This window comes from Halichoerus grypus, chromosome 1 (genome assembly GCF_964656455.1).
Source record: "Halichoerus grypus chromosome 1, mHalGry1.hap1.1, whole genome shotgun sequence".
NCBI classification, from domain to species: Eukaryota; Metazoa; Chordata; class Mammalia; order Carnivora; family Phocidae; genus Halichoerus; species Halichoerus grypus.
The window spans coordinates 81,682,694-81,709,957 of NC_135712.1; the positions used below are offsets into that span (position 1 = coordinate 81,682,694).

At 41.1% G+C, this 27,264-nt stretch overlaps 1 protein-coding gene across 10 annotated transcripts in view; it reads right to left on the reverse strand.

Moving 5' to 3' along the window:
• The window catches only part of KLHL24 (kelch like family member 24), a 44,713-nt gene extending 26,903 nt beyond the window's left edge, over window positions 1-17,810 (reverse strand). For 2 of the 10 annotated variants that reach the window (XM_036122443.2, XM_036122438.2), the window contains exons 1-4: window positions 17,688-17,810; window positions 12,934-13,064; window positions 11,350-11,408; window positions 2,938-3,914 (exon numbers count right to left, since the gene is read on the reverse strand). In XM_036122443.2, the coding sequence (XP_035978336.1) occupies window positions 2,938-3,857 (920 nt within the window). In that variant the 5' untranslated portion in view covers window positions 3,858-3,914; window positions 11,350-11,408; window positions 12,934-13,064; window positions 17,688-17,810. Of the gene's footprint in view, window positions 1-2,937; window positions 3,915-6,555; window positions 7,058-11,349; window positions 11,409-12,933; window positions 13,065-13,781; window positions 17,065-17,104; window positions 17,196-17,687 lie in introns of those variants that run through there. The other 8 variants (XM_078068462.1, XM_078068447.1, XM_036122439.2 and 5 more) reach the window with 8 other exon arrangements.
• Between the last annotated feature and the right edge of the window lie 9,454 nt (window positions 17,811-27,264).

The following is a 27,264-nucleotide window of genomic DNA, read 5'->3' on the forward strand; positions in this document are numbered from 1 at the left end:
CCTCGGAGGGATACTATGTGTCCAGAAAAGTTCTGAACAGTCCCAAAGCTGTTCAACATTCTTTTCAAGATTTTATTTATTTATTTGAGAGAGAGCAAGAGAGAGCAAGCGAGCAGGGGGAAGGGGCAGAGGGAGAAGCAGACTCCCCGCTGAGCAGGTAGCCTGATGTGGGACTCAATCCCAGGACCCTGAGATCATGACCTGAGCTGAAGGCAGAGCTTAACTGACTGAGCCACCCAAGTGCCTGCTGTTCAGCATTCTTAATCAATACATTTAAGAACCTTAGTCTTTCACATTTTTAAACTCAGCCCATGTTTCTTAATAGTCCTTAAAAAAAATAACGACTTAAAAAATTGTATATTTATATAATAAAATTATATGTTTTTTGTCCCTTGTTAAAAAACTGAAAGGGTCAAATACACTTCTTTCTTACAAAGCAATTGTTACTTTTCACTAAATTCAGTTGACTTTGAAGAAAAAAATGTACTCTAACCCTAAATACAAAGAAGTATTAATTTTTTATAATAATAATTACCCAATATTGTATCCAATTTATAAAAAATTCAGACTGTCAAGTACTGGGAGTTTTCTTTAAAGATTTATTTGAGAGTGCACACGTGCACGCACATGTGAGTGCACAAGTAGGGGGTGCAGAGGGAGAGGGAGAGAGAGTCTTAAGCAAACTCTGAGCTAAGAGAGGAGCCCCACTCGGGGCTTGATCTCAAGACCTTGATATAGGACCTGAGCCGAAACCAAGGATCGAACTCTTAACCAACCACGCCAAGCAGGCACCCCTGGGAGTTTTCTTAAGTGGGTCAAACCTACACTACACTATATAAATAATAATAGCTAATAATTTTTAAGTATTTCTCTACACCACTTTCGATGATGAGTACCTTAAGGATTATTGCATTTAATAGTTTCAATGGCAGAACCTGTGAGATAGGTACTATTTATCATCATTCTCACTTTACATATGAGGAAACAGATTAAATCTTGCTATGTTCAAACTAGATTTTAAACACATGCTATCTCATCATATGCTGAATTTTAATCATATCCCAAAACAATAATAATCAAAATCAAAGCTAAAATTTTGGTTTGAGAGCTACGCTCTAGTAAATTTATAGGAAAAGTGGAGATGATATGAGAAAATAAAAGTAAATACCAGTTTTACAACAATGTGAATATATTTAACACTACTGAGTGGTACAATTATTAAAATTGGTTAAGATGATAAATTTATGCTATATGTTTTTTAAACACAATTTTAAAAAATTAGCTTTGTTAGAAAAATATTAGATTTTTTTTTAAAAGATTTTATTTATTTATCAGAAAGACACAGCGAGAGAAAGAGCACAAGCAGGGGAAGCAGCAGGCAGAGGGAGAAGCAGGCTCCCTGATGAGCAAGGAGCCTGATGTGGGACTCGATCCCAGGACCCTGGGATCATGACCTGAGCAGAAGGCAGACGCTTAACTGACTGAGCCACCCAGGCGCCCTGCAAGATTCTTTACTATATTTCTCACAATAGCCATTTCTTGCTTATTCACAGTATAGTACATTTAATATTATTCCTTCAATTATTAAGACATGGATATTATTTTCCTATAGCTTATAAATTAAAATCTGTATGTTTTACCGAAATAATGCACTATAAGAAGATACAAGTGTAATACTGAATTGAATTCCTACCTCTAAATATGTTTTCCAAATTCTCTCTAATGATGATATAATTTTTATAACCAGAAAAAAATTTAAAAAATTAAGATTGACATTAAATTACTGTGACAATGAGAAGAGATCTGAAACCTGGGTTTTACATCAAGAATCCACTCAATAGGGGCACCTGGGTGGCTCAGTCGTTAAGCATCTGCCTTCGGCTCAGGTCATGATCCTAGGGTCCTGGGATTAAGCCCCGCATCGGGCTCCCTGCTCCGCGGGAAGCCTGCTTCTCCCTCTCCCACTCCCCCTGCTTGTGTTCCCACTCTCGCTGCCTCTCTCTGTCAAATAAATAAAATCTTAAAAAAAAAAAAAAAAAAGAATCTACTCAATATATATCAGCTTACTTACTTCACCTTTATATTTCAAGTTGTCTGCTAGGAAAAAAGGAAGTCTATGAATTTGCCAATTGTTTTTTTTTTAAAGATTTACTTATTTATCTGAGAGAGAGAGAATCTCAAGCAGACTCCCACTGAGTGCAGAGCCCAATGCAGGGCTTGAGTTCATGACCTGAGCTGAAATCAAGAGTCAGACACTAACCAACTGAGCCAACTGGGCACCCCTGCCAATTGTTTTTTATATGTAGAGGCAGTACAAGAGAGTCTACCAGTTTTTTTTTTTTTAAGATTTTATTTATTCATTTGACAGAGAGAGAGAGAGCACAAGCAGGGGGAGTGGCAGGCAGAGGCACAGGGAGAAGCAGGCTCCCTGCAGAGCACGGGGAGCCCGATGTGGGACTCGATCCCAGGACCCTGGGATCGTGACCTGAGCCGAAGGCAGTTGCCTAACCAAGTGAGCCACCAGGCGCCCGAGAGTCTACCAAAGTCTTTAGTCTACTTTATATCCAAAGACTCTTTGGAAAGAAAAGTGGAATGATTAGAGATTAAGAGAAAAGATTAAGAGAAATAAGCAGAAATATGTTGAGATGTTCACAGTTGCAAAGACCCTTTGCAATACCCTTTCATAGCTCAGAATAACAAAGAATGATACTGCTGAATCTAGTGTTCACTGGCAAAGACTTTTAAAAAAAATTTTTTTTGAGGGGGAGAGACATTTTAATGATTTACATAATCCAAAACAAATCTTAAATTATGGAAAGCCACATTTAGACAATACATATGACTACACTGAGATTTCACTCAGGAGGTTTAAAAATATTTAAAAAATAAAAACTTTTGTTAATTATGTTGTAGTTCATTTATAAACAGTTTTCTCACCTGCGTGGCCTAGTCCTTGGGGACATCATTTCATTCCCAAGTATGTGGTACCGTCTTGCTTCGTGCAATAGCTGATAACACTCAGGAGAATTCTGGATCAATTGGTCCACCTCAACTGTTTGGACAAAGTAGTTGGGATGCAACAGAGGGAGTCTCACATGTGTCAGGAGCTCATGTAACAGTGGTCTTCTCAGATCAACAGCACGATAGACCCAACGCATGACGGCTTCAAAAACCATCTCCTCTTTACCAATAACAAGTTCATCACTACAAATATAATCAATAAGTTCATCTTTGTCAAGCTCAAGAAATTCTTCATGCTGCGACACATCTTCAAAAGTCTGTAATGCAAAATTCTTGCATTTTGTGAAGAGTGTTTTGAGAGAATGGGTATCAGCAAAGCGCTGGATTCCTAAGCAGTTACAAGGATCAAGTTGTTCCTCTAAGAACTTGGCACAAGCATCACGGAGAACACTAATCTGAAAGAGGCTTGATGTTTCAAAGAGATACTGTACATTCTCTGTAGTGATCTTTACCTTTCCAGTATAAACATACTGCAAAAAACATTCCATAGCTTCAGCTAAAATACCATTGATCTCAACCAACATTTCTCGGCTTTCTCTGTGGTCATTACAAAACATAGCTCTGAAGTAGCTACTGCAGGCTGAGAGAACAGCTCTATGGCAAGGAAATTCTTTGCCTTCCACACAAATGATGACGTCTGTGAATAAGCGGCTGTCTCGGAATTCATTGAATATCTGGAGTATGTTTTCAGCATGGGATGATCCTGAGGAGAAGTCAAAAAACTCATGGCCTGTCAGAGATTTAGGGTCCATTTCAAAAACTTTACGCTTAGTTGCTGGGGAATCACGCACCCCAAGATCCTCTCTGTTTAGTCTTCGTCCCAATATTAGTACCATTGTTACATCAGTTGACTATATAATTGTTGAGAAATGTTAAGGATCTTCTTTATGTGGCTAAAAGTAGAAAAAAAAAGGTAAACATTTCAATATATAAAAAATTCAGCACTCAGACTACATAGTCTCATTTTGATGTAAACATTACAACAAATTCATATATATATATCTTATATATATATACCTTATGTGGAGTATAGAGTACTATCTCATTTTAATGAGAATTGATAAATAAAAATTTGCATTATGGGTACAATCTGCCATAGTACTCCTTAAGCCCACCCCCCCAAAGATATTATATACTTTTTGAATTACTAATAACCTCTGTCTCCCCTTTTACACAACTGGGTTTTATCTACTGACTGTAGAGTTAAGTCTGAATGCTGTAAGACAAAGAATTTGACTATATTCAGATTCCTAATATAAATGTTTATTACCTTAATATAATATTGTAAGAGAGGAATTCAGTTATATCTATCAGCAGCCTTTAAAAATATGTGTATTGGGGCACCTGGCTGGCTCAGTCAGTACAGGATGCGACTCTTGATCTTGTATTTGTAAATTCAAGCCCCATGTTGGGTATAAAGATTACTTAAAAAAAATGTGTATTGTTCGACCAGGAAGTCCATTTCTAGCAATCTATCCTAAGGAAATAATCTGGAATATGTGGAAAGATTTATCTACAGAGATGTTCAATGCTCTATTAGTAGAAAATACTTAAAACAATCTAAATGCCCTACAATAGAAGATGAGTTAAACCATACCGCATCTTAGTCTATGCAGCCATTTAAAATTATGTAGACTATTTAATGACACAGGGAAGTATGTCAGATAGTAAGTGAAAAGCGGATCGTAAAACATATGCTCAAAATAGAAAAAACTTTGTATCAGTGTATCTTAGGGATAGAAAAAAGGAGGCATATATGCCAAAATGTTAAGTGATTTATCTTTTGTTTTCCTCTATTTCACCCAATTTCCACTATAAATATGTAGTATTTTGTTTTCAGATCTTTAAAACACATGTATCTATGCCCTTCTCCCTTTCACTAATAAGAAACATCCCCAAACTTCTCTCAGAAATGAATATGAATAGGTAAACTAATGGATTGAGGCACTGGGCTATGGCTATCAATTCTCTTTAAGTTTTGATTTTTAAGGTGGTTCTTCCACAGCTACTCTCTTTTCACATCTCCATAAATTAATATGTGATCCAAAATGTATCTGTAACTGGCTTAAGAGCACTGAGAATAACTCTCAACTATTCCCATTCTCTCATAATCTCATACACAATTCCTTCTAAAGGTCCCAGCTTCTTCCTGAAATATTTCAACAGTCAGACATCCAGGCCTAAATAAGCCTAAAGAATGCTTAAGAACATCAAAGATAACCCCCAAATGAAATGCTGTCCTACATTCACAAGCCACAAATAAAATGGAGACTTGAGAGTTAACAATCTTAATTTAGAACTGTGTTTTGTGGGGCTCCTGGATGGCCCTGTCAGTTAAGCCACTGACTCCTGGTTTCAGTTCAGATCATGATCTCATGGGTCTTGAGACTGAGCCAGGGCAGGCACCATGCTCAGCAGGGAGTCTGCTTGAAAGATTCTCTCCTCCTGCCCCTCCCCTGCTCACATGTGCCCACACTTGCACTCTGTCTCTAAAAATAAATCCTTTAAAAAAACCCTGTATTTTGTATACCCATCACACATTAAATTGTACCCCATTTTTAGAATCCTTATGTGACATAGTAAGCTAGAAAATATGAACTATCAAAACCAAGAACCGGGCGCCTGGGTGGCTCAGTCGTTAAGCGTCTGCCTTCGGCTCAGGTCATGATCCCAGGGTCCTGGGATCGAGCCCCGCATCGGGCTCCCTGCTCCGCGGGAAGCCTGCTTCTCCCTCTCCCACTCCCCCTGCTTGTGTTCCCTCTCTCGCTGTGTCTCTCTCTGTCAAATAAATAAATAAAATCTTAAAAAAAAAAACAAAACAAAACCAAGAAGCAACTCGTTCTATTACATTCTTTCATATTCTGATTTATCCTTTTTTTAAAGATTTTATTTATTTGAGAAAGAGAGAGTGCGTGCGCACAAGTCGGGGGGAGGGGCAGAGGGAGAGGGACAAGCAGACTCCCCACGAGCAGGAAGCCCAATGAGGGGCTCATTCCCAGGACCCTGGGATCATGACCTGAGTAAAAGGCAGACGCTTAACCAACTGAGCCACCCAGGTGCCCCCTGATTTATTCTTATATTTGCCTTCTTTTCTCATCATTCTAATGACCCAGATACCCTAGTTACAATATTCACTAGATACTTCCAATTTTCATCAATTCCCTCACTGAGTGTATTTAATTTTGTCACTTCCATTTCTATCATCAACAAATATTTATTGCGTGCCTACCATTGTCAGGATACTGTGCTCGGCCTATGGTTTTCAGAGATGGAAGATATTACTGGATGTTGCTGTTGAGGTTTTTTTTTTTTAATATAGTTGCGACAAAGCATATTCACAAAAAGATAAACAGTAAGGTAGTATGTGCGATCTGCTGCCACACTGGTATGGATAGCACAGTTCCCACTTAAGTTTCTATTAAATGTTTTCTACCTCTTCATATAAAATAGCACTTAATCCTTCTGAAGTCCAGGTGTTAGGATTTTCCCTAGGCAGATGTACAGCAGGCTATTCTAATTGTTAGGGCAAAGTACCTGGTTGTAATCACATTTGAAGGACACCTAAATGTCTGCATGTACAAAATCCTTTCTCTTCCATTCCTCTCTTCATCTCTTAATTTTGCAGGTAAAGTCAGAAAAAAATTCAAGCAATTTTATTAGTCAAGTGGAATAAAGATGCAAGTAAAACAAATACTTTTTTCATTTGGGATCACCAGGTGGGGATTCAGAGGCAGTATGCTAATAGGGAAATTCCTGCTGTGTTCATGTGGATTGTTTGAATTTAAAAAGTCCTAAAATGACCGAAGAAGGGTCATTTAGGTTCCCTCTAAGAATTCTGGCAAAAACTGAGGAAGTTCTTGGAAATCTACCAAGTAAGGCTGTAGGAACTATTAAGAGCCAAATCTGTGTACTAATTGGGTATTAGCTGGTTTGACGATACCATGGGGGCTGTATTTCCTTATACACATTAAAAAACAAAACAGAACAACACTAATCTTCTTTTTTTAAAACTGCTTGCCATGTGCCTGGCACTTTCTAAATTCTCTCTTTTTTAAAGATTTATTTATTGGGGTGCCTGGATGGCTCAGTTGGTTAAGCAACCGACTCTTGATTTCGGCTCAGGTCATGATCTCAGGGTCATGAGATCCAGCCCCACAAGGGGCTCTGCGCTCAGCAGGCAGTCTGCTTGAGATTCTTTCCCTCTCCCTCTGCCCCTCCCCTGCTCTCTCTTTCTCAAATAAATTAAGTAAATCTTTAAAACAATAAAAAGATCTATTTATTTATTTGAGGGGGGAGGGACAGAGGGAGAGAATCCTCAAGCAGACTTCCCCCTCAGTGCAGAGCCCAACACCAGGCTTGATTCGACGACCCATGAAATTACAACCCCAGCTGAAACCAAGAGTTGGATGCCCAACTCAGGTGCCCCAACTTTCTAAATTCTTCATACAGATTTAATTTAAACCTCCCAACAACCTTATGAAGTTGTTACTACAATTAACAAGAAAATTGTTTACAGCCTTAGGACTTTATATACAGGATTAAGACAGGTTTTTCTTTTTTTCAAGATTTTATTTATTTATTTGACAGAGAGAGAGAGACAGCGAGAGAGGGAACACAAGCAGGGGAGTGGGAGAGGAAAGCAGGCTTCCCGCCAAGCAGGGAGCCCAATGCGGGGCTCGATCCCAGGACTCTGGGATCATGACCTGAGCCGAAGGCAGACGCTTAACGACTGAGCCACCCAGGCTCCCCAAGACAGATTTTTCTAAATAGGCAGGAACTATTTACAAAGTAAGTGGAAGACTGACAGGGATAAACTTTACCCTCACTTCTAAGTTTAAGAAAACAAACAGAAGGGCGCCTGGGTGGCTCAGTTGGTTGAGCGACTGCCTTCGGCTCAGGTCATGATCCTGGAGTCCCTGGATCGAGTCCCGCATCGGGCTCCCTGCTCGGCAGGGAGTCTGCTTCTCCCTCTGACCCTCCCCCCTCTCATGTGCTCGCTCTCTCTCTCAAATAAATAAATAAAATCTTTAAAAAAAAAAAAAAAAAAAAACAGAAAATTTTAAGTATTCAAATATGTATGTCATTTATTTTTTAAATGTGTAACAAAGTTTATAATATAATGAAACTGTTAGATAACAGTGGAAACTCATGTAGAAGGCCTATTTAAATAAACACAAGTAAAAATAAACCTAAGAGAATGTTTATGAATAACTGGCTTTTGGAGCAATGTCAATTATTGGATATTTAGTCAGTAAAATTAGCTCTTCTTAAATTTGAGGGAATATTTGTCTACACATATGTTATGGTCCAAGAATGCCAGATTTTGAACTGTAATCTAATTATGTTTTGGAGGTTTTAGGTAACAGATCTGCCTGAGAATAAAAATCTTCTTTTGTTAATTTTAATACCTAAATGAATAAAATTGCATGGGTTTAAAATATTTCACTATTAGTTTTAAAATGTATCATCACAAACTAAAAAAAAGGGAGATGTTTCTTCCCATCTCTTTTGAGATTTTCCTGACTAGAGAGTTCATGTTTGCCTTACTACAGGTCATTCAACTTCTTGGGTTATGGCTGCCCACACGTGTGTGCCATCCACAAATACATGCACATATACATGTGTTAAAATTTAAAAATTCACTTATAGTATATATCATCACTTTTAAATTGCAAGCTCCCATACATGTGCAGTAGCACATATCTCAAATACACTTTTAATCTGAAGTTATCTCAGTAATGGTTCAATACACAGAAACCTATCTCCCATAGATGAGAGATCACTACTATGCCTGAATGCCAATTTTTTGTTGTTGAAACTGAAAAAAGTTCAAAGCATGTAATATCACAAGTGATAACCATTCAATTATGATAAACATAAACAAATATGATATGGAATATAACTTACTTTAATGCTTTACCAAGCTAAATTCAAATTATGGTTGAATCAGTCACAAGTCAGCTTTCAAAACAAGAATTTATCTTCAAATCAGCTTACTTAATTTCTTACCGCATTTCAGATTCAAAAAATTCACAAATTATTGTTTTTGACTAGTGGTGTGATTACTGGCGTTACTGACAACCATCTCCAACTTTATGCCTTTTCTGTTCTACATTTTTGTTCTCTCAGTGTTTAAAGATTTTTTATTTATTCACTTATTTTGCGGGGGGGCTCATAAGCCAGGGGAGGGGTAGAAGGCAAGGAAGAGAGAGAATCCCAAGTAGACTGCGCTGAGCACAGAGCCAGACGCGGGGCGCAATCCCACAACCCCGAGATCACAATCCGAGCCAAAATCAAGAGTCAGATGTCCAACTGACTAAGCCACCCAGCTTCCCCTTCTCAGTGTTTAAATGAATGCAAAACAATGCAACAGAATACAAACAAAATGCAAAATAAAATAACATACTGCAAAAACTAAGAATTTCCCTTTTGGCTAAAAGGGACAAGAAAGAAAACAAATGAAAAGGTACTCTGCTTTCTGTATCCAATAATTTTACTGTGTCTGGTATTTGTTATCTGATATCTCTATCTGATAAATTTGGAGATAGCAGATTGAGCAAGTTATGTATTAACATAAGGCTGATAAAACCTTTATAGGAGTTAAGGGTTTGTCTTACGTTATTTTCTGCCTCTTACTCTCGTAGCTAGTTCCTTGACTGTTGACTAGCAAGTCTTCCACTGCTTTCGCCCAGTGTAAAACTGAAAATCCTGGATTAGAACAGCTATAAAATCACCTGCTATTACAAAGTATTCAACAGCAACAAGGTACTTGTTTACTGCTTTGTATGTAGATAGGCTATCTCATAGATCTGGGCTATTTCTTTCTAAGGGGCTTTGGCCTGGCTTTTGTACATCCTCACCTTCCCTAGACTTTCTAAGAACTCGCCCATTAACCAATCTCCACAACACGAAATGTAAACTCTGCCTATTGATGACAGGGTAAATAATTCACACAGGAGGGTCTTAGAAATAGGAGATGCATTTCAAAGTGCATCTTTTGGGCTTCCAGATGTAATTTACTAGCTTTTGTTTTCCCATTTTACACAAGTGAAGTATTTTAACTAGTAATGGTTAAAAATATAAAGTTTAACCACATCTCAGAGTACAGTATCTAATACAGGTTCAAGATTTATAATAAACGAATTCATACACAATCAAGCAAACAAAACATAAATTACTGATAGAATTCTTCTAAAAATTTAGCAAATATCAAAGTATCATCATTCCCTTCAGGAAAAAGTAAGCAATTAAGTAAACATCTCTAGACAAAATAAGAGGGGAAAATGTTTGTTCCAAAGAAATACAATGACAAAGTTTTATCTAGATAAAGATAGCAAATGCAAGGGTGATCAGATTGTCTTGTCAGCAACTGACTGCCAGTTGCATGATTTGTCTAGAAAAGCTAGTATCTTTCTTTCCCTCCCTCATTTCTTCAGGAGCTTAATTCCTGAAGTGATACCCTCACTTGAAAGGAAGATTTTTCTTAACACAAAGATTCTTCTGGTTAAAGGTACTCTAGGGTTTATTTCCAACTGCAGAACTCATGCATGTTGTAGACCTAGTTCCTGATTGCTAGGTAGATTTAAAATTTTTTGGCCTATGTCTCAGAAAAATGAGGAGAGAGAACTTATTTTAGTATCTCTAAGGCTAGAGAAAAATGTAGAAGAGGGACTGAGGGAGGGAGGGAGGAAGTGAAAAGAGCAGATACTTTATTTGGTAACAGAAATGACTATGACGGGGTGCCTGGGTGGCTCAGGTGTTAAGCGTCTGCCTTCGGCTCAGGTCATGATCCTGGCGTCCTGGGATCGAGCCCCACATCGGGCTCCCTGCTCCGCGGGAAGCCTGCTTCTCCCTCTCCCACTACCCCCTGCTTGTGTTCCCTCTCTCACTGTGTATCTCTCTGTCAAATAAATAAATAAAATCTTAAAAAAAAAAAAAAAAAAGAAATGACTGTGATACTGTTTTCTTTTATGATCTTGAGGACAGAATTGTTCCCCATTACTCTGATTGGCTTAAGTAATCCCTGGTTAAAGAAAGGAAAATGGTTTAGATTCTCTAATAACAATGTTTAGTTGTGGGTTTTTTTTTTTTTTTAAAGATTTATGTATTTGAGAGAGAGAGAGCGAGAGAGCCCACAAGTGGGAGGGGTAGAGGGAGAGGGAGAGAGAATCCCAAGCAGACTCCACACTGAACGCAGAGCCTGACACAGGGCTCTATCTCAATGACCCTGAGATCAGGACCTGAGCCAAAACCACAAGTCAGACACTGAACCAACTGTGCCACCCAGGCAACCCCTTAGATACTTTATAAATACTATAAATATAATACCTTTTTAGCATTTGCTTGATCAAATCCCCAAAATATTTGTGTTGTTTTAATTTCCACACCTAAAATAAATGGAGAACAGTAATATATTATCAGATACTAATCACTTAATGCATAGTTGGCATTATTTACTAATATGTTGAAAAAGTTTTTAGACTTCAGTTTCTGACTTTTGCATAGTTTAAAAGTTTACTTTTGCATAGGAAATCATTACTGAATAACAATTCCTTAAAGCAAATTAATATTATTATGCTCTTTTACATACAAATTAGTTTCCTTATTTGTCAACTTCCTTACTTGACAATATTATCTTGGAGCAAAGTTTCCTGAAAGATGAGTAAACAAAGATTATTGTCAACAGCAAGCTAACTGGTGGCACTGAGATGACAAAATATATATCCTGTGATAATTCTGCAATGGATATTTGAAGAGTGTCTGGTAATTGAGGTCTCATCTGAGTTTGCAGCCATTAAATAATTCTGAGTTGGTCTAGGAATACTACAAAAATTGACAGTTTAGTCATTATGTATTATAAAAGTATGGATTCAAATTGAGAAAATCAGAAAATATCTTGGTAATTCAAGAAAAAAAATTTAGTTTTTAATCCTTAGTTATCTAGATTATCCATATAGAATCTCAAATAATTATTTTAGAATATACAAATGCATTATTATATATGCATTTTAATGCATTGATATATATTATTTCTTCTGCTTTGTTAAACCTTATAAACTTAGTACCTGTGGAAATCAACTAATTCAGCACAATTCTTTTTTTTTCTTTTGGTGGATGGGAAGGAGAGGAATGCTTAAGAGAAAATACCAGAACCTTGAACTGTGCACGGAATGGCAACGGTAATTAAACATAAGCAATTCTGGTGTCTGGCCCAAATATCTACAAACAGAACTCATAATGTCTTAACAAGTTCAGGCAAATAAAAAAAGTTGATCATGAAAACCAAGATATGGACTACTGATTTTTCCCTATATATGTACACAAACACGTATCTGTATGCCCTGATTTTGCTACAATCGTGAAATAAAAGTTATTTTGAATGTTTCCTTACTCCCGGAAGTAAGTCTAACTTGTGTGTACCCTTGGTAAAGAATATTTCAACTTAGTCAAATTAGGAGATTGTTAATCCTAGCTAAGTAAGTGTTTTTTCCCAGTGGACAATAAAATCCTGAGCCAATGTAGGTATCCAGGTCAACTAAAGAAATGTTTATTTTTCCGTCTGGCGCTGGGGTCACAAATACTGGATTCAGATCCAATTCAAGACTCTACAGGGTTGGGGTGCCTGGTTGGCTCAGTCAGTAGAACATGTAACTCAATCTCTGGGTTGTGAGTTCGAGCCCCACACTGGGTATAGAGTTTACTTAAATAAATAAATAGATAAAAAAAAAAAAAAAAAAGAACTCCAGAACTGATACTAAAATAGATTAAAATTTTTAGTGTTTTGCTAGTAGAAAACACAGATTGGAATAAATTTTCTCATGACTGATCTGGTCTAGAACTATTACCTTGAGGAGTAGAAGGACAAGGCAATTTACTAGGGCATTTTGAGCGGAGTTTTAAGGTAATACTTACCAACCTAATAGGTAAGGGCAAGGGACAGAGGAGGTCAGTGTACAAAGTCCAAAGGAGTTATAATATCAGAATTGATCTAGAATGTAGCTGTACTGCAACCAAGCTTAATTTTCCTTTAGAATGCAGGAATCCTATACAAAATAAAGAAATTACCATCAGTCTTAAAGATAGCGTGGATTAAGGAGGAGCTTTAAAGACTAATAAATACCAAATAGCAAAGGAAACCAACATTTTCACTATTGTGATTCCTACAACTAATGATAGTGAACTGCCAAATACTATGCTCTACACCACTCCATTTTCTCAAATTTAACTTTGAGTGCAGAAAACATAGCAGAGACAACCAGAAGACTAACCAAGAAGAGGTTTATCTTTTTTTTTTTAAGATTTTATTTATTTATTTGACAGAGAGAGACAGCGAGAAAGGGAACACAAGCAGGGGGAGTGGGAGGGGGAGAAGGAGGCTTCCAGCCGAGCAGGGAGCCCGATGCGGGGCTCGATCCCAGGACGCCGGGATCATGACCTGCACCGAAGGCAGACGCTCAACGACTGAGCCACCTAGGTGCCCCAAGAATAGGTTTATCTTTAAAGATATATAAAGCTATATAGATATAAAGTAAAGCAAAAGAAGGAAAGCCAGAAAAGTACAACATAGTAAATCCATTATTTAAAAATGACTAGAAAATTATACTTAACATGGTACTACATAAAACCATGCTGTTTTTACACACTTCAAATATTTTCACCTTATTTTCTCAAAAGCTAATTTATTTATTAGAAACATTCTATTTAATGACTTTTTAAAAACTATAAATTTACACTCTTAAAATTTCAATTTAAAGTACTACTCTGGGAGCAGTGAGTGGTTCCTGAACCAAGTTTTACAAATGCAGTATTTAAAGTCCAGTCTTCAAGATGTTCTGTTCTTTTCTTTTGAGGGGAAGAAGAAGAGTTTATTTTACATAGCTAAATGAAAAATAATTTAAGAAACAGTAAATAAACAAGATGTTATTTTCAACATTTTAATTTTCTTAATGGAACCACCAAGAACATATTTACCCACCATCAGACAACAGAAACCAACTGACACTTAAATTTCTTTGCCTAGGATTACAGCAACTAGTGATTATCCCTTGTTGACTAGAATTCAAATGGTCAATACATTCTGACTGTGATTAATGAGAGAAAAAAAATAAGTGTCTAATGATGAAAAATTTAGCAGTGCCTAAACAATGTGTCAGACTTAACAATACGGTTCTATAACTAAACAATCTTAAATCACAGAACAAAAAAATCAAATATCTCCATTCAGTGTTTCTCTCGCTTGCGTTAAAACTTTTGGTTACTAATATTCCCCAACCCACAAAGGAAAAAAAATGTTATCAAGCATCACACCTGCAATCAAGCTGCCTATTGAGCCTACTCACGCTTTTCACTAGACTTAACATGTAAACTTAACGTCATTTGGTTTTACCCCGCTAACATGTTTCTTTTAAGTATTTAATGCATGTTCTTTATTAAAATCAAATTAAATCTGCAAGGACACTACCCTCTGCTCTGCCACTCGAACAAGTTTGAGATCTAGTATTTCAGATGACTTCTCTATGTATAAAAATATCTTTGTCAGTGATTTTTATTTACCTAGCGGTGACACAAATTATTTACAGAAATAACTTTTAGAAACTATTGAGTAAAGAGTAAAGCCTAACCACTTTTTTTTTTTTTTAAGTAGGCTCCACGCCCAGCATGGAGTCTAATGTGGGGCTTGAACTTACAACCCCAAGATAGAGACCTGAGCTGAAATCAAGAGTCAGACACTTAACCAACTGAGCCACCCAGGCGCCCCAGGCCTAATCACTTTTTTTTTTTTTTTGAAGATTTTATTTATTTATTTGACAGAGAGAGATACAGCGAGAGAGGGAACACAAGCAGGGGGAGTGGGAGAGGGAGAAGCGGGCCTCCCGCCGAGCAGGGAGCCAGATGCAGGGACTCCTGGATCATGACCTGAGCCGAAGGCAGACGCTTAACGACTGAGCCACCCAGGCGCCCCGGCCTAATCACTTTTAAACATCAATTAGTAGACTTTAAGATGTGCCAAATGCTGAAAAATTATAAGCCCTTGGATGATGAATTTAGACAGAGTGACAAATTCATCAATTAAAAGATTAGCTATTGTGTTTTTAGTAGTAGAAAGAATAAAGGTTTTAAAATGTCAACAGTTGTCACATGGCCACATTTTGTTTTAGTCACACAATTAGAATCATACAAAATGTATTTTTCATATAGTTAGATGGATATACTTATAAGGCTATTTTATTTACATTTTTCAGCATACAGTCCATACCTAAATATTTATTGAAAAAGGATCTCAAATTTCTAGGTAAAAGTATATACAAAAATAACTGCTATCATTTATGTAATAGTATTTATTTTTCACAGGCTTGACATTTGGGTTTTAATGAAATGGCAGAAAAACAAGGAAGTTAAAGTTTGTTTTTTTTTAAACAGCATTAAGGTTTTAGCAACTTGAACAAAAGCTAGGGAAGTTTAAATTAAAACTTATAACCTTAACTCAAAATATTTCTTTTTCCTGTTCTTAGACTAAGTTGCAGGCTTTGTCTAGATAAGCAGGCTTTTGACTGTTGATTTAAAAAAAAGGTTAGAGGTTTGCAGTTTGCACTTATTTAAATATGTTAAATGCCCTCAATGCACAAGTGATGAGACAGTTTGGGATCACAGAAGCTGCCCTTATGGTGCAGTCATCTCCACTCAAATATCAAAAATATATTAAGAATGCATAACAAATGAGAACTGTTCATATTCAGTTCGTGCTTCACGCAGGGAACTCCATCTACCTTCTACAAATATGCATTAGGTCTTGGGTCAATTCCTACAAATTTACAGGAAAAGAAAATCTGATAAAGCCCAAGTACGCTTTTAACTCATGAAATTAGGCAAATTGTATCCTCAACACATTACGGCTACAATGATTTTCTTGGAGATTTTACTAATGTCCTCTTAATTTACAATTTTAAAACAACACATCTGAAATTCACTCAAATTTTGAATTACCACGGGGATTAATATATAAGAATGTGCCACCGTCCTCAAAACAAGGAAAACTATTCACCTAAACCGGGGTATAGAAGACTCTTAACTTTTAGGAAAATACCCTTAAGCTACTTTTTTAAAAAAGAATTCTAATTTTAATCTTGGTCGACACGAGGCAGATTTTAAATCTATTTTACATTCCTAATAAAAATCAAACTCAGCTGGTGGACCTAAAAGGCTATAGCTGCAAATACTAAGGCGTAATTCTTAAAAAGCTGGTTGAGAAAAAGCTACTTGAAACCAAGTGATTAATCACTAAAATCAACTGTGAATAGTCACTGCCTCAGGGGTGAGTGAGGCATCCTAAGGTCCTTATTTTGCTACTTAAATCTTGTTTACAGAACCAGCAAGGACAATTTCGTAAGAGGACTTCCACCATCTCGGTAATATAGCGACACTAGTTAAAGGGGGTTAATTTTCCGGTCTCCGAAAGGAGGGCCGTCCGCTGCTGTCCCAGAACTGCCTAAGGCTCGGGCAGAAGCTGCAGCGGTCACCGAGGGACAGCAGGGTGGCTCGGCCTCAAGCTCCAGTCCTTCCGCGCGGGAACGCGCGCCGCTAGTTCCAGTTGGGCCGCAGCAGCGCCAGAGGGGAGAGCGCGCGCTCCCGCGCGTCCTCCAGATCACCTTCAAGGGGGCGGGGGAGAACTGCTTGGGCATAGCGACTAGACACCCGCCAATAAACACTCGGAACTTGCCCAGTAGTCCCGCCCGCAGTCCGCCGCAGGCGCCCAATCCCAGCTGTGGTAACAGTCTGCGCCCCGAGCGTCCAGAACTTGGGGGCGGGGACATTAGGAACTAAATTAAGAAACCTCGTCCTGGACTGGTAGGAAGGTGGGGAGGCTAGGCGGAGACTCGGCCAGCTGAAATCCTGCGCCCCCGCCCGCCCCGACTCCCCGGGGACGGTCGCTCTAGGGCCGGGTTCCCGGCGCTGGCTCAGCCGCCATCCGTGGTAAACAAAGGCTCTCGGGGGTGGGGGCGGGGGTAACGGTCAGGTGACGGTGCCTAGCACATTTCGCAACCGCTTTAATGGGGCTTCTCTGGCCCGATGCCCTAAGACCCACCTTGACCCCGTCAGTCCTCCCCAACAGGACCAACGGTTGCCCCCACCAAACGACACGACTTGACTTGAGACCTTCGCATTCTCAGTGCTTCCTTCGATTAAAAAAAGAGCAGCGCCCGGTTCAAAGCCCATCAGCAACATGCGGGGCCCGTCTGCCCAGCCCCGTCCACCAGCTGCCCCTGCCCCTGGGGCAGCGGGGTGACCCGCACCTGCTACCCCCAACCCCGGCGGCCATGCTCCTCCCAACCCGCCCCCGGCAGGCCGCGCCAGCAACGCCGCGGTTCCGGGGCGGTAGTGCCAGGAGGAGGGGGTGCCCTCCCTTCAGGACTGCCGTTACCGTGCGGACATTGAAGACACCCCCCCCCCCCGCCGCAGGGTGCCTTGGAGACCCCGCGCCCCAGACAGAGACCGTGCAAGTCCCAGCCGCAATCTCTCCTTAGACCCCACATCTGGCTCCGAGTCGGCCGACGCTGGCTTCCCTCCTGCAGACACCCCCATGGTCGCGACCTCAGTCGCCCCTCCGCCCCCGGTTCTAGCCGGTTCCTCGCCTCTCGGCTAGTTCCAGAGCTGTCATCCCCGGGTACCTCTCGGCGAAGGCTGGAAACGGCCAGCAGCGGCAGCCCCTGCCTTCCCTTAGCGGCCGGCAGCGTAGCGCTCTCTGCAGCGCCGGCGTCTCCCTCCAGCCACCAGTGTTTGCGGCAGCTCACAACAAAGGAAACATGTGACCGTCCGGGCCAAAACACTGAGCGTCACCGACCCCTGGCCAATCCGAGTGAGCGCCCCCCGCCCTGGGGCACCCTGGGATATGTAGTTGCCACTCTGGGGGCGCCCGCCGGGGCCACTTGGGTTTCCCGGTATAGGGTGGGTGTCGGTGCGGAGCGTGAAGAGACCCAATCCAGCGGTTGCTGATTCGGAAACACTTTGTTTTAGTTAGAGACGGGTTAAGGAAATCCACCCATGTTGGGAGCCTTAGTGAGAAACCTGAGTCGTATGTTTATTGCCACGTCCCAAGGCAAAAGCACATTACCAAGTATTATCAGAACCTTAGCGAGTGGGCCGAGGACATAGAGATCTTTTTATTTGACCCCTTGATACACAATCGGGAAATTTGAGGGCCTGAGGGGTGAAAGGGACTAGAACTCTGGTCGCTAGACAGCCCAGGGAAACCGCCTTTCCCTGCAAAATCTGTTCATGTCAGTCATATCAAATCCTAGGTTACCTTTTAATTTTAAACGTACGTGGAACAGTGGAACAATGTTATCGCAAAGTCCTGTTTTCCCAGGCAGATAGATTCCTCAAAGCACATTATTTTGTTCCTTTGTTTCTGCAAATATTTTTTTCAAGGATGAGTATACCTCCTGATTTTGAAACATTTAACTAGTTTTTGGCTTCTGATACCGGAATTATAACTTCTCTCTCTTCTGTACTTTATGAATACAGCCATGCTCTTGCTAAATAATGGAACGTGTTCCAATGACCAGTGATGGAAATAATAAAGAAAGCATGTGTTCAGGCCTTTAAAATATGCTTTTTAGGCCTCTTTTCCATCTCTTATTTTAAACAAAAGAGCTCAGGGTGCCTGGTTGGCTCAGTCGGAAAAGCAGGTGACTCTTGATGTCAGGGTGGTGAGTTAAACCCTCACCTTGGGTGTAGAGTAATTACTTAAAATAAATAAATAAAACTTAAAAAAAGTGCCTGCCATTTATTAAGTTTATATATTAAGTATGTAATAAATATTGAATAATAGTAATATTATTTATTAAGCTCCAAACTTAGTGCTAAGCACTTTACATATTTAGTCCTCATAATAACCGTGCAAAATAGGTGTTGTTATCCCATATTACAGATGAAGAAACTCAGCTACAGAAAGGATAAAGAATTGTCCCTTGGTCACTCAGTTATTGAGTGATGAAGCTGAGGTTCACATATAAATACTAAAAAAAAGTCTTTATTTATATTAATATAAGTACATAATTATCTTTCTAAAAAGCTTATTTACAAAGTTACATATTACAAGGCTAGTAGTGAGGGTGCCTGGGTGGCTCAGTCGGTTAAGTGTCTGCCTTCAGCTCAGGTCATGATCCCAGGGTCCTGGGATTGAGCCCCACGTTGGGCTCCCTGCACTTTGGGGGAGCCTGCTTTTCCCTCTCCCTCTGCCCGCCCCTCCCCCTGCTTGTGCTCTCTCTTTCTCTCTGTTAAATAAATAAATAAAACCTTAAAAAAAAAAAAAAACCAAGGCTAGTGGTGAAAAGCAGTCGCATCTCCCATCCTTCCCCACTCCTGATTCTCCAGAAGCAAACCACAATTATTTGAGTGATTCTGGTTATTTACATATATTTTTTCACATAACATGGTTATTTCCTATTAAGAAAGCTGTTATCCCAGTCCCTCATCCTTCCAATATTATAATTTCTGGTTAAATTATTACTTAATGTTTATGTTATTAAGACTGTGTATTTATTATTCAGTGCTGAGTTAAATAGTATACAATTTCCTTTCTTGTATGTTTTTTTTTTTTTTCCTAGAGTATTAAGCCGTGGTCCTCACTGCCTTCATAAAGTGTCAACTTCCTGGGAATGCATACAAGATCCTTCTTTTTTTTTTTAAGAAAAAAATTTTTTCAAGATTTTTTTATTTATTGGGGCACCTGGGTGGCTCAGTCGGTTAAGCGGCTGCCTTCAGCTCGGGTCATGATCCCAGGGTCCTGGGATCGAGCCCCACATCGGGCTCCCTGCTCGGCAGGGAGCCTGCTTCTCCCTCTCCTTCTGTCTGCCGCTCTGCCTACTTGTGCTCTTTCTCTACCTCTGTTAAATAAATAAATAAATAAATAAATAAATAAATAAATAAATAAAAGATTTTTAATATATTTACTTGCAAGACAGAGATAGTGACAGAGATAGCGACAGAGAGCAGGAACAGGGAGGAGAGGGAGCCTGACGCGGGGCTCGATCCCAGGACCCTGGGATCATGACCTGAGTTGAAGGCAGACGCTTCACCGACTGAGCCACCCAGGCACCCACAGGATCCTTCTTGATGCACCCTGGGGTCCACCTGTGCTGCCTGAACACCAAGCTTCAATGAACTACCCACTGTTGCCCGAAGGACTCGCTCTCCAGGCCATTCCCATCCATACCTGTTCCCTATGCCTCTTATACCACCTCCATTCCTTCATCCTAATCACTGGCTAACTCCTGCTTTTCCTTCCAAGAGTCCTGGGAAACTCTCCTTTCCTCCTCATTGCCCTCTGGACTAAGGATCTCCCCTCAGTCTTCCCACAGCAGCACTTCCTTACCTCCTTCTCAGCAGTTTTCACACTAATTGTCCATGTTTATTTACATGTCTCTCTCAACTGAGATCCCTGAGCTCAGGGATCATGTCCTTTGTTTTTCTTTTTTAAGATTTTATTTTTAAGTAATCTCTACACCCAATGTGGGGCTTGAACTCACAACCCCAAGTCACACGCTCCACCAACTGAGCCAGCCAGGCACCCCAGGGACCATGTCTAATTAATTTTGTATTACAGCATCCCTTGTAGATGTTCAATATTTATCTGTTAACTGATGGAATGATCTCTACTTCTTGAGGTTATGGGGACGGGAGTGAAAAAAAAAATTGCCACCATATGCCCTAGGATTCACTTGGATCTACATGAGGAGGTCCTCAGACTCTTGGGGCAGATGGGGTTATCAACCACAGTTCTGAGAGTGGAGGAGATTGAGGGGACCCACAGAACAGGCAGCCCTGAAGACAAGCAGAGGCCTACTGGTGGGTGTGGGAGCTCCTCAGGCAGCCAGAATATAGGTAGTTTCAGCATTGGTGGAGGGCCCTGGGAGTTAGACCTACCCCACAAATCAGTGAGCATGGCCGGGTGGCAGCCTTTTCCTCAGCTAGGACTGGAATAGAAGCAGAGCTGTCAAGTCCAGGGGGAATCTACTGAAGTTGAGTGAGATTAAGTTGTAACATGGTTTATTTTCTGCAGTGTTTACAATCCAGGTTGGCTTAGTCATTTGAAGGAGGCAGCTACTTGGAGTAGGGAGATCAGAGGGTCTTCAGACCTATTTCCTCTCCTTTCAGGGATATAGCAAATTATGCCATATTCTATTCTTGCAAATACCCCATGCCAGGCCGTGTTTTGCTTTCCAACGCATCCATGACAGCCTTAAATGTTTGAAGGTGGCCCATCACCCATAGTTCTTCCAGCCATTCTTTTTTTTTTCCCTCTCCAGCCTGCTCCCCTTCTTCATGCAGACAACTGTCAGGACATAGTAAATCATCAATGGAACACTTTCAGACCTTTCTGCCTCCCCTCTTGGCCTCTCACACTTAGTCCCCCTGCACTATTGCAGTAGAAATGTTGGTCATTGGGTAAGGCTCATCTCTTGTGCCACCTCTCCTATGGGGCTTCCTCTGATTCTTTCCTCTCTCCCTGACTTGCTGAGAGGCTGGGCATCTCTCTCAGGTTCTTTCTTTCTTTCTTTCTTTCTTTCTTTCTTTCTTTCTTTCTTTCTTTCTTTCAAGATTTTATTTATTTATTTGACAGAGAGAGACAGTAAGAGAGGAAACACAAGCAGGGGGAGTGGGAGAGGAAGAAGCGGGCTCCTGTGGGGCTCGATCCCAGGGTTTGGCAGACACTTACCGACTGAGCCACCCAGGCGCTCCTATTTATTTTTTAAAGATTGTATTGATTAGAGAAAGAGAGAGAGCATGAGCAGGGCAGAGGGAGAAGCAGACTCCCCGCTGAGCAGGGAGCCTCACGAGGGGCTCGATCCCAGGACTGTGGGATCATGACCTGAGCTGAAGGCAGCCGCTTAACCAACTGAGCCACCCACGCGCCCCTTTCAGGTCTTTTAGAATGTGACACTCACACTGTGTTTATACCCAGTCCTGGAATGCAGGGGTCATTTGATTTCCCCTGCAACAAATCCCAGTTACAAAGCACTGATGAATGGAGATTTTACTGAAGGTTTCACAATGAGAATCATACGGTATTTCACACTGAAAAACTACATAACAAATCCCTTCAAACATTTCTGCTCCTTCATCTCAGCTTCTCTGTTGGTACCAGCTACTCCTCTTTGCCCACCAGACGCCCTCTCTCTGGGCCTCTCCTCAGCCACAAACTTGGGCTTCTTCCCTTTCCATAATCTCTGCCACCTTCCTCCGGGACACGCCCATCTCTTTTTCTGCAATTTGCATTTTCACACTCATCATCTTTCTTTTTAATTTTTAAAAAAGATTTTATTTATTTTAGAGATAGAGAGTGAGAGAGCAAGTATGGGGAGGAGCAGAGGGAAGAGGGACAAGCAGACTGCCTGAGCACAGATCCCGACTCAGGGCTTGATCCCACAACCCTGAGATCATGACCTAAGCCAAAATCAAGAGTCGGACTATTAACCAACTTAGCCACCCAGGCACCCCACATGCTCATCATCTTTCAAACAAGAGCATTCCATTCTTCAAAAGACAGAGAATAGCAGGGCACCTGGCTGGCTCAGTTGGAGGAGCGTGTGACACTTGATCTCGGGGTTGTGAATTCAAGCCCCATGTTGGGTGTAGAGATTACTTAAATAAATAAAACTTAAAAATATAAAAAGAAGACAGAGAATAGCATAAATAACAAATGATCTCTGCCCACCCCATCCCCACCTCATCTTCCTCCACAGACAATTTAACATCTCAGCAAGTCTATTACACGATACCACCTCAGAGTGTTGGGGGGGGGGAGAGTAAGCACAGTACACTATTTGCTCTTGGCACCCGAGTCTCTCCAGTCTTGAGGCCCACCCTTTCCCTCCCTTCTTCTCTGGTGAGGTGAGATGTGATTCATCTCTGAAGCCCTTTAAATGCAGAGTTGTGACTCTCCGTCGCTGTATAGTTACTGGGAAAGTTTTTGGTTACCCTGGTGAGGTCCTACTCCTATCCCAACCCAGACTGGGCCAGTTAAAGCTTAAGGTCAAACACAGTAGCATTAGGATTCAACAAGGGAAGTTATAGCTGGAAAATTTTCCATTTGGGGATCTGGGAAAAGAGGTAACTTTGCCACCTGGAAGGTAAGCTCCCTCTCCTCTTCCCTGAGCTTTTTCCTCATGAGCTTTCTCTTGCCTGCCACAAGGTATCTTTCCCCACAATTGAAACAAACCCATCTCTTGCTGGTAGGGTAGGGTGGCAATCCTTGCTTTTTTCTTGGAACTATCACAGGTTGAGGTCAATGAGATACTAGTAGTCGGTGCCTTGATGGCTTCAGGATCCTGTTTGTTACCAAACTTGCTACAGTACGTGCAGATAAGGGTGACTGGTCATCACCATGAGTCCCGGGCTCTGACATCAGATGACTGAGGCATACTTGCACCCTTCCTGCTCTGTGATGCCAAACCCCGCTCTGCTCTTCATTCTTCTGCCCCGAGGACATCTGATTTCACCTCCCTTTCTGTTTCCTTAATTAGTTCCCCAGTAGTGAGAATTCAGGTGGTTTCTTTGGTCTCAGAAGAAACCTCGGGGCACATGGGTGGTTCAGTCTGTTAAGCGTCCGACTCTTGATTTTGGCTCAGGTCATGATCTCAGGGTCATGAGATTGAGCCCCATGTCAGGCTCCACGCTGGGTGTGCAGCCTGCTTAAGATTCTCTCTCTGCCTCTCCCCTCCCACCCCCCATGAAGAAATCTGACATTCTGGAAATGTTTTGTCATAAGTTACTCCTGCCCTGACTGCCCTAGGTAGACCTGATTCTCCATAGCACCCCATAGCATCTTTTCACATGACTTGCTGCAAACCCCTCTCAGGTATGAACACATATGAGAAGTGTCTTCTCGGGGCGCGTGGGTGGCTCAGTCGTTAAGTGTCTGCCTTCGGCTCAGGTCATGATCCCAGGGTCCTGGGATCAAGCCCCGCATCAGGCTCCCCGCTTGGCCAGAGCCTGCTTCTCCCCCTCCCACTCCCCCTGCTTGTGTTCCCTCTCTCGCTGTCTCTCTCTCTGTCAAATAAATAAAATCTTTAAAAAAAAAAAAAAGAAAGAAAAGTGTCTTCTCTTGTTAATGGCATCTGGTCCCAGGCTTAGGCAAGTTAAAAAAATGACTCTTTTCCCACTCTTAGCTCTGCTCAGCAATCTGTCTCACAGATGCTTGTGAGCCCATATAGAATTCCTGCTGCTGGCCCCAGGGGACTTTTACTCCATCTCCAGTTTCTTGCTGTCCTGTGACATTTAAGGGCATATATAATTCCAACTTGATCTTTCTCTGCTGTCCCTGGCACTGCTCTCCTTCCAAATGACTGCAGTTTCTGAGAGTGTCTTGTCCATCTGTGGTTCCCTTCTGCCTGATGGGCAGCCCTCCCAGGAATTCTTCAGCAGGTATGAAAGGTCAGGACCTGTCCAAGAATATCTGCAGAAGGGGCGCCTGGGTGGCTCAGTCGTTAAGCGTCTGCCTTCCGCTCAGGTCATGATCCCAGGGTCCTGGGATCAAGCCCCGCATCGGGCTCCCTGCTCGGCAGGAAGCCTGCTTCTCCTTCTCCTACTTCCCCTGCTTGTGTTCCCTCTCTCGCTGTGTCTCTCTCTGTCAAATAAATAAATAAAATCTTAAAAAAAAAAAAAAAAGAATATCTGCAGAAGACCTCTCCTGTTCTTTTTTTTTTTTTTTAATTTTATTTATTTATTTGACAGAGACACAGCGAGAGAGGGAACACAAGCACGGGGAGTGGGAGAGGGAGAAGCAGGCTTCCCGCGGAGCAGGGAGCCCGATGTGGGGCTCGATCCTAGGATCCTGGGATCATGACCTGAGCCGAAGGCAGATGCTTAACGACTGAGCCACCCAGGCACCCCGACCTCTCCTGTTCTTGAAAGACCCCATCCAGTTTAAGAAATTGTGTCTGTTGAGACTGGCACACTAATGTCCAGCCTGAGAATTCTCACTTTAGTAAGCTCACTTGATGTTGTGCTCATCAGATCCTCTGTCTAACGCACTCCTTTTGAACAGTGTAATCTCCCCAAAGCTCTAATGTAGATCTCAGAGCAGTTCCCATACACTGATAGGCCAGGGACCACCCTAATTTGTGCTAGGTCATTTTTCATTCCTTAGGCAAGTTCAGCACTCTGCCAGTCATGTCCTCTGTCTCCCTACGAAGAATGAAAATCTGTTTCCAGTGGAGTTTCAGAGTTGAAGAGTCTATGTTCAAAATTAGGCTTTGTTGGGGCGCCTGCGTGGCTCAGTCGTTAAGTGTCTGCGTTCGGCTCAGGTCATGATCCCAGGGTCCCGGGATGGAGCCCCACATCGGGCTCCCTGCTCAGAAGAGAGCCTGCTTCTCCCTCTCCCACTCCCCCTGCGTGTGTTCCCTCTCTCGCTTCTCTCTCTCTATGTCAAATTAAAAAAAAAAAATCTTTCAAAATTTTGCTTTGTTTCTTAGTAGCTATAGATCCTTGAGTAAATTACTTAATCTTTCCCAGTTTTCTTGTCTGTAAAAATGAGGATAAAAACAGCTACCTCATAGAATTGTTATGAAGACGAAATGAGAAAAGCAAAAAATATATGCCTGGAATATAGTAGGTGCTCCATAACAACCACAGCTGTTACTGTTGTGTTTATTGTCCCCTCCCCCACCATTTCTAGCTATGTCCTCTATGCTTTGTCCTTTGCTCCAGAATAGGAGGGGTAAAGAAGGACACAAAGGAAGAGTAATAGAACTTATAACCTCTGTTATCTATATTTGAAAAACAAGGCAAAACAGGCTTTCTGAATACTCAACAGGGTCCTGTCCTCTAACTTCTTTTGTCTTTGCCAGTGGGCATTTGTAAGATTAAAAAAGAGAGACTGACTACCGGATGTCGGAAAGCAGTTTTCCTCTGCTCTTAAAATATCCACACTCAAAGGCCACATAATTGAGCTTAAATTGTGATTGCTTCTGAGTTGCAGATCAAGGGGCTAGTAGTCAGGGGTTGAGGGAGACCTATGTCCTCTTCAGTAAGCTTTTGACATTAAGACAAAAACAGTAACACTATGTGCATATATACACTTTTAAAATTAAACAAAAATGTTTTAAAAAACCCTTGCCTGACAAATGTACTCACTATTGTGCAACCTCCTTTGCTTCCAGCCTCAGATCTCTTTGTGACTGGCCTAGAAACAGCAGGCCTCCTAGGTCACCGGTGCATAGGGACAGACACTCTTGACCCTGCTTGTGACAGCATCGCAAGCACATGTCTGACATACTTTGGATAGCCAGCCTGGTTCTATTACTGGTACATGAAAGTTTTGCTCCGGCAGCAAATCTCTAAATTTAGATGCTTTTCAGGATGAACTCTGAATGATCTTTGTCCTGAAGACTAGTAAGGAATTGGAGGGCACCTTGCTTTTTATTTATTAATTCAAGTGTCAGAGTAGATGTTTCATAATATAAAACTTATGAAGACTGCCGTAATAATGGAAAATAAAATAAAACACAGGGAGTATCTAAGATTTCTCCTTTACAGTTCTCACAAAAATTTTACCCTGAGTTCCTTTTTTCTTTTTTTTTAAGATTTTATTTATTTATTTGACAGAGAAGAGACAGAGAGAGAGAGGGAACACAAGCAGGGGGAGTGGCAGAGGGAGAAGCAGGCTTCCTGCAGAGCAGGGAGCCTGATGCGGGGCTCGATCCCAGGACCCTGGATCATGACCTGAGCTGAAGGCAGATGCTTAATGACTGAGCCACCCAGGCGCCCCCCTTTTTTCTTTTTTAAAAATTAATTTATTTGAAAGAGCAAGAGCAAGCAAGTGCGGAGAGGTGGGGGGGCAGAGGGAGAGACAGAATCACAAGAAGTTTCCATGCCCAGCATGTAGCCTGAACTCATAACCCTGAGATCATGACCTGAGCTGAAATCAAGAGTCGGACACTTAACCGACTGAGCCATCCAGGCGCCCCTCCTTTTTTTTTTTCACTTGAGTATGCAAAGCATTACCATATTATAGTAAGACATCATAATAATACTTTGCACACTCAAATGAAATAAAAACAAGTCCAGGGTAAAAATTCTTATCCTGGTAACTCTATGGAGGTGTTTAGAATTAATACAATTTAGGAATTTAGTTCTCATATAATGTCAAGATGCTTAAATGTTGCCATTTTCATCAAAAAAAAAAGACAATTTCACAAATGAGAGAACTTTAGGGAATGATGAATTTACTTTAAAGATTTT